General features: G+C 43.6%; 1 protein-coding gene across 2 annotated transcripts in view; it reads right to left on the reverse strand.

Moving 5' to 3' along the window:
• The window catches only part of TRPC4 (transient receptor potential cation channel, subfamily C, member 4), a 436,371-nt gene that overhangs the window by 298,363 nt on the left and 128,262 nt on the right, over positions 1 to 9,746 (reverse strand). Inside the window, exon 2 of one of the 2 annotated variants that reach the window (XM_005882679.2) lies at positions 8,251 to 8,657. In XM_005882679.2, the coding sequence (XP_005882741.1) occupies positions 8,251 to 8,628 (378 nt within the window). In that variant the 5' untranslated portion in view covers positions 8,629 to 8,657. Of the gene's footprint in view, positions 1 to 8,250; positions 8,664 to 9,746 lie in introns of those variants that run through there. The other variant, XM_014530348.1, reaches the window with a different exon arrangement.

A 9,746-nucleotide genomic window follows, 5' to 3' on the forward strand; every position in this document is an offset into this window, starting at 1 on the left:
GCCCTCCACCGGCCTGCCTCCCCTGTCCAGAGGCTCTCTGCGCTACTCACCTGCCCAGAGTGACTGGGGCTGGGCGGAAGCCAGGTGTCCTGCCCTGCCCAACCCCGGCTGATCTGTCCCTGTGTGAGCTGCCGCCCCGCCTGGAAGGGTTACGGATCCGGGTCACGGGACCGCAGACAGCCTCAAGCACTGCCCCCTGCCTGGCAGGGTCACAGATCCGTGTCTTGGTCCCGTGGACAGCCTCAAGCACTGCCCCCTGCCTGGCAGGGTCACAGATCCGTGTCTTGGTCCCGTGGACAGCCTCAAGCACTGCCCCCTGCCTGGCAGGGTCACAGATCCGTGTCTTGGTCCCGTGGACAGCCTCAAGCACTGCCCCCTGCCTGGCAGGGTCACAGATCCGTGTCTTGGTCCCGTGGACAGCCTCAAGCACTGCCCCCTGCCTGGCAGGGTCACAGATCCGTGTCTTGGTCCCGTGGACAGCCTCAAGCACTGCCCCCCGCCCGCCAGGTCACAAATCTGGGTCCCGGACCGTGGACAGCCTTGCCAGCTGCCGCCCGCCTTCAGTATGCAAATTAGCTTCCATCTTGTTGCTTCAGGGTGGGGGTCCCGCTTGGGTGCCTGGCCAGCCTGGATGAGGGGATGATGGCTGTTTGCAGCTGGTCACACCCCCTTCAGGGTGGGGGTCCCCACTGGGGTGCCTGGCCAGCCTGGATGAGGGGATGATGGCTGTTTGCAGCTGGTCACACCCCCTTCAGGGTGGGGGTCCCCACTGGGGTGCCTGGCCAGCCTGGATGAGGGGATGATGGCTGTTTGCAGCTGCTCACACACCCTTCAGGGTGGGGGTCCCCACTGGGGTGCCTGGCCAGCCTGGATGAGGGGATGATGGCTGTTTGCAGCTGCTCACACACCCTTCAGGGTGGGGGTCCCCACTGGGGTGCCTGGCCAGCCTGGATGAGGGGATGATGGCTGTTTGCAGCTGCTCACACACCCTTCAGGGTGGGGGTCCCCACTGGGGTGCCTGGCCAGCCTGGATGAGGGGATGATGGCTGTTTGCAGCTGCTCACACACCCTTCAGGGTGGGGGTCCCCGGGAAGCGTGTCGGAGGTACAGTTAATTACCATGTTTGTCTGTTATTAGATAGGACTAGGGGCTCAGTGCATGAATTCGTGCACCTTGAAAGGAATTGTGGGCCTTGAGGATGAGGTAGGCACAGGGGCAGGTCTTGGCCCATCCTCCATGCCCCCGCCTGGCCCCTCGTGCTGTGTCCCTTGGTCCCCTGTTTGCTGGCAGCCCCGCTCCCACTACAGCCACCACCACTCCTATGCACTGATCATGCTGGCCCCGCTCACACCCGCTGATGGCGCAGAGCAATTGGGGCAAGCGCCAGCCATGGGTGTGAGTGGTGGCTGCTACCCCAATTGCCCCTTAGGAGCAGGGGGAGGTGGAGAAGCCCTCAGGAGCAATCAGGGCTGGAAGTCACCACTTGCACCTGCTGACAGCGTGGAACGAGAGGGACCAGCTCCAGCACCAGCAGCGGGTGCAAGCGGTCCAGCGCAGGCAGCAGGGGCGAGCGCTGAGCAGGACTGCAGCACACAAGAGAAAAGAATTTTCAGTAACTACCAGAGGCTCGCCCTGATGACAGTGACTAGCACCCTACCTTGGTCCGGCACCCCTGCTCAGCTGCTCCACTATAGACGGTATAATATAAGAATTATTTGCTAACCAACTTTTTTCAGTGTTAACAAGAATTTGGTATTTTGCAACATTTTACATTCTTTAACAATAGCAAACAGTTGACATATTGGGAGTAAAAAATTGCTGATTCAAACAGTTTTTTTGGAAATGTTAGAATATTTGGGACTATATTCCTTTTCCACTTAAGTAAAGTCTCTAGCTGATAGTGTGCATCCCATTCTATAATCTATTAATTTTTACTGTGTGTAAAGGGGAGTGCCATTTCTATAGGATAAAATTATGGAATCAGAGTTCTGGGCTGTCCAATTAGCAATTGAATCAAGCTCAAATGACAAAAACAATCAAAGAAGTTGAAACAATGTAGGACAAAGAGACCCTTCAGTTTTTTGTGCTTGAGAACCAATGTATCTCAAAAAAATTTTTTTAAATGTCACACCCATATCCCCACCACTACCCTGTTTTAATTTGCTAACTTTCTCTGCCTCTCCTTTTCAATAATCCTTTTATTACAACCTTTCACATACAAGCACGTGATCTTTGGAGTGTATCCTATATAATAAAAGCCTAGGTGGCGTCACACGATGTTGTCACAATATGGCCACCACAAGATGGCCACCCCCACATCATTACAAGATGGGCACTACAAGATAGCTGCCCCCACATCGTCACAAGATAGCTGCCACAAATGGTCACCACAAGATGGCCAGCAGGGGAGGGCAGTTGGGGGCAACCAGGCTGGCAGGGGAGGGAAGTTGAGGGCCATCAGGCCTGCAGGGAAGGGCAGTTGGGGGTGAAATCAGACCTGCAGGGGAGGGCAGTTGGGTGTGACCAGGCCTGCAGAGAAGGGCATTTGGGGGTGATCAGGCTGGCAGGGGAGGGCAGTTGGGGGAGATCAGGCCAGCAGGGGAGCAGCTAGGCGACAATCAGGCCAGCAGGAAATCGTTTAGAAGGCAATTAGGCAGGCAGGCAAGCAAGCAGTTAGGAGCCAAATGTCCCTGATTGTGAGGGGGGTCCCAGATTGGAAAGGGTGCAGGCCGGGCTGAGGGACACCTGCCCCCGTTCATGAATTTCATGCTCCGGGCCTCTAGTCTATATATATAAAAGGCTAAGCAACCAGCTGATTGGTCAACTGGCTGGTAGCTATGACATGCACTGACCACCAGGGGGAAGACGCTCAATGCAGGAGCTGCCGAGCAACAGCAACTTTGCAGAGTGCCCTCTAGCACTCCGGGACCCCTCAGGGGATGTTGGACTGCTGGTTTTGGCCCGATCCCCACAGGTCAGGCTGAGGGACCCCACCTGCAGGAGGGATCCTGCTCACTCTGCAGATGCCCTTTGAGCCACAGCGCCACCTGTGGCCAGCCGTGGAGGGACCAAGGGAGGTTGGCTTCTGGTGTGTCCAGCCCATCTCACCCAGTCCCGCTCTGCCAGCCACCTTCTAATTAATTTCCTTTCAATGTACAGGAATCCGTGCTCTGGGCCTCTAGTATAGACATAAATTCCCCAGTTTTCTCCCTAAGTGGCTGGTACATTTAGCTCATTCCAAGTAAATGTTCCAGGTTTACAGATTTTCAGCTACTCAAACAAAGTAGAAAAAAATATTCACTAAGTCTTATAACATAATAATCAAGTCACATGAATGTCTTTTATTTAATCAACAAATAATTACTAGATATGAGCAATATGCAAGGAAATGTGGTAAAAAAAATGTGCTTTCTGCCCTCAAGTAGCATAAAATAAAAATCTCTCTCTCTCTCTCTCTCTCTCTCTCACACACACACACACACACACACACACTCATACACAACATAGTATAATATTATAGAAATGAATTTTAGCATAAGAACTCAGTAAATTCCCTAAAGAGAGTATGAATAAAGTAAAAGGGAAATTAATTTTGAGAGGAAAGCATAAACCCTTACACCTTCTTTTTTTTCTTTATTCTTCAGGTCCTTCTCCTGCTCTTTCATGTGCTATACCCAGTAACATTTTGTATTTACCAAATTGTTTATTTAAATTCACAGTTACCTGAGGATTTGGTTCTCTTTCCCCTTTTCCATTATGATCACTTTTATTCATATTCCCATAATATTTTTCCTGTTTCTTCATAACTAGATCTTAAGACTCTGGTGAACAGCAGCAATGTCTCCTACCCAGAGCCCAGCACAAGACCTGACACAATAAGCATCCTCAGATTTTTCTCAAGTAAATGTATTAGATGAAAACAAAAACTAATCTGAAATCTCAAAGCCCTCATGATTTCAGGATGCCATCAAACACTGAATCTTTTTTTCAGATAAAGAAATTGATATGTGACAAATTTGGAAAAGAAGAATATATAGTCTAATCTACATTTGTCAGGTCTGCATGGTATTTGTATTAGACCTTCTTTATCAACTCATTTTAAGACAAGTTATGTTTATTTTTGTCCACTTGGATATTTTTGTTTTTAGATTATAACACTTGGCTTCAATGACCTCACCAAAATTAATGACAATATGTCCCAGAGTCTTTGGGCTGAGTTTTAGGCAAATCATAAAATCCAAATTGGCTTTCAACAATCTAAAGAATCATCTAAGGAATTACAATTTATGAGAGAAAAAATTCCTGTCTAGAACATATTTGCTACCTACAACACACTGACTTATGGAAACCTATTCCAGAAGATGTTGGCTATACTTAGGAGCTATATTACCTAAGTAAATCACAGATAAACAGCCAAGCTTTAATAGAGCTGCATCTCCATGCCCCGAGGACATCTTTTGTGGGCTGTATATTATATACATTTAATGTTGTAACAACTCCACTTTCATTGTACAACATACCAAGATCTCAGAAGTAGGTAGATTGGTTATTCTAATAAGGCTCAAATAAAGTTCAAATAAACAGATACAATTAAAAATATTATCAGTGTCTTCACTGAAGAGGAAAATATTTGGCCAGAAATGGATACAAGGTAAATCTTCCAGAAACACATGGCCTGGGTGTAGCTGGACATTTATAAACAAGGATCTGAAGTCCTGCTAAGAAGAAGTAGATGTTCCATCAGGAGCACCGTGTGACTTGCAAGCAAGTCACGCTGGGTCAAGATTGCACACAATCTTGAGTTCCCGGAACATTTACCTCCCTGAGAAAGGACAAGATTAAATAGTCATGGGTGTAGAACAGAAAGGGAGGGCACAGCTGCAAGTTGTCTTCAATGTGCTATTGTAATAATATAGAACAAAACAAGATTTAGTTGATTAACTGCTGACGCACTAACCTCGTGCCAAACCCCAATAAAAGCAATGGTTGAGAGTACAGAGTTTGTTACATGCCTGAGCGAGCTGTAGCCCTCTGTCTGGCAATCAATCACCTGTGTGCTCATCTTACCTCTGTGTCTTCGGTTCATTAAACATCCCTCAACACCTGGGATGTTTCCGACTCTTGGCAGATTTCAAACCTTCACTGCCTTTTATTAACAATCAAAGTTTAGATCAAGTGCCTCTAAGGAGCCAGGACCTACTTGTGAGATAAAGGTTTAGCTCAAAAGTTTAACATCTTCTTACAAACACTTCCATAATAGCAGATATCTTCTCCAGACACCAAATAACTCTAGCCAGCACAAATGTCATTGACTAAAGAGACTTGAAATATAGAGGCCAATTTTTTCTAGAGATTAAAACTAAGAAGGTTATTTTGTAATAAACATGAAAAACACATTTAATAGCAATTTTATTCTGTAGACTTGTTGAAATCTAAAATTATTTAGAACACAGTCGTAACATCTATCTTATGGTTGCCTACATAAACATAAGAGTGCGTACACCCTAAAGTCATTGTTATTAGAAAATACAAACATTGGAGGGATGTAATTATGGAAGTAATTTCAAAATCACAAGGTACTGGGGAAGTAGCACCTGAAGTTACACAGATAAAAACAGATTCCTAGTCACTCTTAAGTGTCTTACATTCCCTTAGTGGTGAAAAACTAGGATATAACATTACATATGTCATTCGATATTACAATTACCTGTCAAGGTTTGTATAAAATTGAAAGGATAGATGAATCAAGGGAAATTTTCTATCAGTAAATTTTAGCAATATGATAGAAAGGTAATGCACAAACATCTGAATATGAAACAAACAACAAAAAGCCAGCAAAGCAACAAAACAAGTATTGTTATTGTGGAATGTTGTTTTATCAAAGTTTGGGTTCAGGTAAGGAAACAGGGTGAGTGGAGGTGAAAATAAGACTGGACTAGAGAACACAGATTTCTGAGAATGCAGTGAGTTTTTCAGGAGACACCCAGCCACAAATGTTTTCTAATAATGGCAAGGAGTCTGATGAAAGTCCTCTAGTAAAACAAAGACAACAGTAGTTATAGCAAAGCTTGCTTTAAAACATTGATTTTCAAACTTTTTCATTTTATGGCATACATAAACTAATTACTAAAATTCTGTGACAAACCAAAAAATATATATATTTTGCCGACATGATAAAGATATATGATTTTGTTTGATTTATAATAAATAATAATTGTAATTAGCTATCTTTAAAAAAATGTTTTATTGATTTTTATTTTGCTTTCTTATTCCTCACCCAAGGATATTTTTCTGTTGATTTTTAGAGAGAATGGAGAAGGGAGGGAAGACACAGATAAAGAGAAACATTGATGTGAGAGAGATACATAGAGTGGTTGCCTTCTGCACTCACCCGGGGATTGAGCCACCGAGGTACATGCCCTTGTTCAGAATCGAACCTGGAACCCTTCGGTCCACAGGCCGATGCTATATTCACTGAGCCAAACCGGTTAAGAATTTATTGACTTTTAGAGAGAGAGAGGAAGGGAGAGGGAGAGATAGAAACATCCATAGAGAAACATTAACATCCATAGGCTGCCTCCTGCACGCCCCCTAGTGGGTATCCAGCAGAAACCCTGGCATGTGCCCTGACTAGGAATTGAACCAGGGACCTCTTGGTGCATGGGTCTACGATGCTAAACCACTGAGAACACTGGCCACTGAGCAAATGACTTTTTGCTCCAAAGTGACGTTTTTAAAAATCAGGTGACTATGCTTGTAAATAAGGATTTCTGGTATCAAGATGCAGCCTTACTATGTGACAAGACCAATAAAATGCAACTCTATTATATGATCTATATATTTATGATTCAAAGGAGGGTATTCATACCAGAAGGCTACTGTTGTGTTGGCTGTTGTCATTTTTTTTTTAATTTGATAATCTAAGGGAAAAGAGGTCATTGCGCATGACTAAAAAGTCAAGTATTGTGTGTTGTAAAAATTCTTGTGATACACTCTGGTTGAAAATCGCTGCTTTAAAAATATATAACATCTCCTAACAGTCTATCATTTGCAGAAATAGAGATTTGTGCATTGTATCAAAGAGGGAAAAATTTGCTAGAGATGTCATAACAGACATTTAATAAGATTTTACTTTAAAAAACATATTTGAGCTACTATAGTAGGTTCAATGTCTTTTTAATTAGTAAGATAGACTTGATTCAGGGAGTTGAAGAGTTCAGTGTGAAAGGAAAAGGATAAAATAGACAATTTACATACAAGGCAGTAACAAAGGGAAGGGTCTACTGTAGACAGACAGAAACAGATTCCTTATTCGTTTCTGTCTATGATTTCTCTACTTCCTTAGTAGTAAAAACAGGGAGACAATGAGGGAAAAGAAAACCACATTGTGTGCCATTTTAATTTTCTACTGATGATATTAAGATGCAGCTTATAATTTTGCCACTAATAAATTTGATATTAAATTAATAGTCAGTTATTTTCTAGTAAACATTTTTTTAATCCTCATCTGAGGATATTTTTCCACTGATTTTAGAGAGAGTAGAGAGAAAGGGAAAGACAGAGAGAAACATCGCTATGAGAGAAACACATCGGTTGGTTGCCTCCTGCATGTGCCCTGACCAGAGCTTGGACATAGGAGGAGCCTGCAACACTGGTACATGCCCTTGACTGGAATTGAACCTGGGATTTGGTCCCTAGGTCGATGCTCTAACCACTGTGCAAACCGGCTAGGACTCTAGTAAACTTAAAAAAAAATTGAGTCTCAATTTAAGAGGATCCACTGGAATCTGCTAAAGAACAATATCAAAATTTGATGACACAATTCACTTTTGCAGTGAGATACAGAATCTCAAAATGGGCAAGCAGCTTAAACAGAAAAATACCAAAAAAATTTAGCCTGGTACTATAGAATGTCAGAAAATGAAAGGCAAGAGGAAAAACACCCACATATACACAATAAGTCCCAAACAACATTCTGTGTTGAACACAACATAGAAATGTTTCCAATGTAAAGAAAGCCAACATAGGTTACTTTGTTTTGCTTTGGTTCTCACTAAATGTCAGATTTGCCAGGGTAAGTGGTACAACTAGTGGTGTCAGTAACTGTTGGAGGATATGAACTGTGTGCTTAACAGTTTTCTAACATAATAATTCTGATATTAATGCTTCTATTAGTATTTGAGGGCATGTGAACACCCATAGAAACCTTCTGCAAGTAAAATAATTTAAAAACAATATTTTTCCACATACCTGCTTTTCTCCACTTGGCTTTTTGTGGTTCAATAACAGCTCAACAGCTCCAACAACTTCTTTCCTGATTGCATGTAATAGAGCATCGCCAACATAGACATTAAAGCTTAAGAGTAGTTCAATGAGCTCCAAGTTCTCATTTTCAATTGCAATTAGGAGAGCAGTTCTTCCAAGAGGATCAATGCAATTAATATTTATTTTAAAATAAATTTCAGCCTCCTCTAGGGCTCTCTTGACACTTGCATAATCTCCCTTTTCCACAGCATTTAAGTAGGCTTTTTCTGATGGTGAGAGTTCTGATTCTGCTCGAACTATCCTTAGAGGGATGCGGTCTCTGTAAGGGGCATTAACATTTCTTTTGTAGTAGAACTGAGCCATGTTTCATGCCATGCTATTTCTTTTTGTCTCTGAAATTGCAAACAAAAACAAACAAACAAACAAACAAAAAACCCACAACGATTAGTGTTAGTACACTTTTTAAATATTATGCATCAAGGCTTATCTCACAATTATGTTAATAACAATAATGATGCCATTATTATTAAGTAATGATAGTGAATTTTCCCCCATAAACAATGGAAATTGATTTACTAAGTATTCAATTATCTGCAAACACTAGTTGCAAAGTCCTAATCTAAGAGGAATAAAAAGAAGTCAATATTTGCAAGTTATTTTAAAAAGTTACTTTGACATGTGGCAATTCTAACAATGGAATATTATCCTATTTAATAAAAGACAAAAAGGGTAATTAACCGTACCTCTGACACGCTTCCCATTGGCTAATCAGCAAGATATGCAAATTAACTGCCAACAAAGATGGCGGCCAGCAGCCACACAGCTGAAGCCAGCAGGAGGTTTGCTTGCTCCAGTGATTGATGAAGCCAAGGTTCCCCGCCTGCCGCAGCCTGCTCTAAGCTCCAAAAGCACCAAAGTTTCAATTATAGAAGCTAAACAAACCCCAGATACCTGCTTTCAGCCAGCCGCGGCCTCAGAGCTGGGAGCACCAGTGAAGGCAACAGAGTTTCAATTATAGAAGGTAAATAAATCCCAGAATAAAAAAAAAAGAAAAAAATGGGAGGCTGGGAACTTCAGTCGCAGGCCAGCCTGAAAACGGCCCTCAGCCCCTCACCCAGACTGGCCAGGCACCCCAGTGGAGACCCCCACCCTGAAGGGGGTGTGACCAGCTGCAAACAGCCATCAGCCCGTCATCCAGCTGGCCAGGCACCCAAGCGGGACCCCCACCCTGATCCGGGACACCCTTCAGGGCAAACCAGCTGGCCCCCACCCGTGCACCAAGCCTCTATCCTATATAGTAAAAGGGTACTATGCAAACTGACCCTAACAGCAGAAAGACTGGGAATGACTGGTCACTATGACACACACTGACCACCAGGGGGCAGATGCTCAATGCAGGAGCTGCCCTCTGGTGGTCAGTGTGGTCCCACATGGGGGAGCTTTGCTCAGCCACAAGCCAGGCTGATGGCTGCCAGTACAGC

This window comes from Myotis brandtii, unplaced genomic scaffold (genome assembly GCF_000412655.1).
Source record: "Myotis brandtii unplaced genomic scaffold, ASM41265v1 scaffold732, whole genome shotgun sequence".
In the NCBI taxonomy this organism is placed as follows: Eukaryota; Metazoa; Chordata; class Mammalia; order Chiroptera; family Vespertilionidae; genus Myotis; species Myotis brandtii.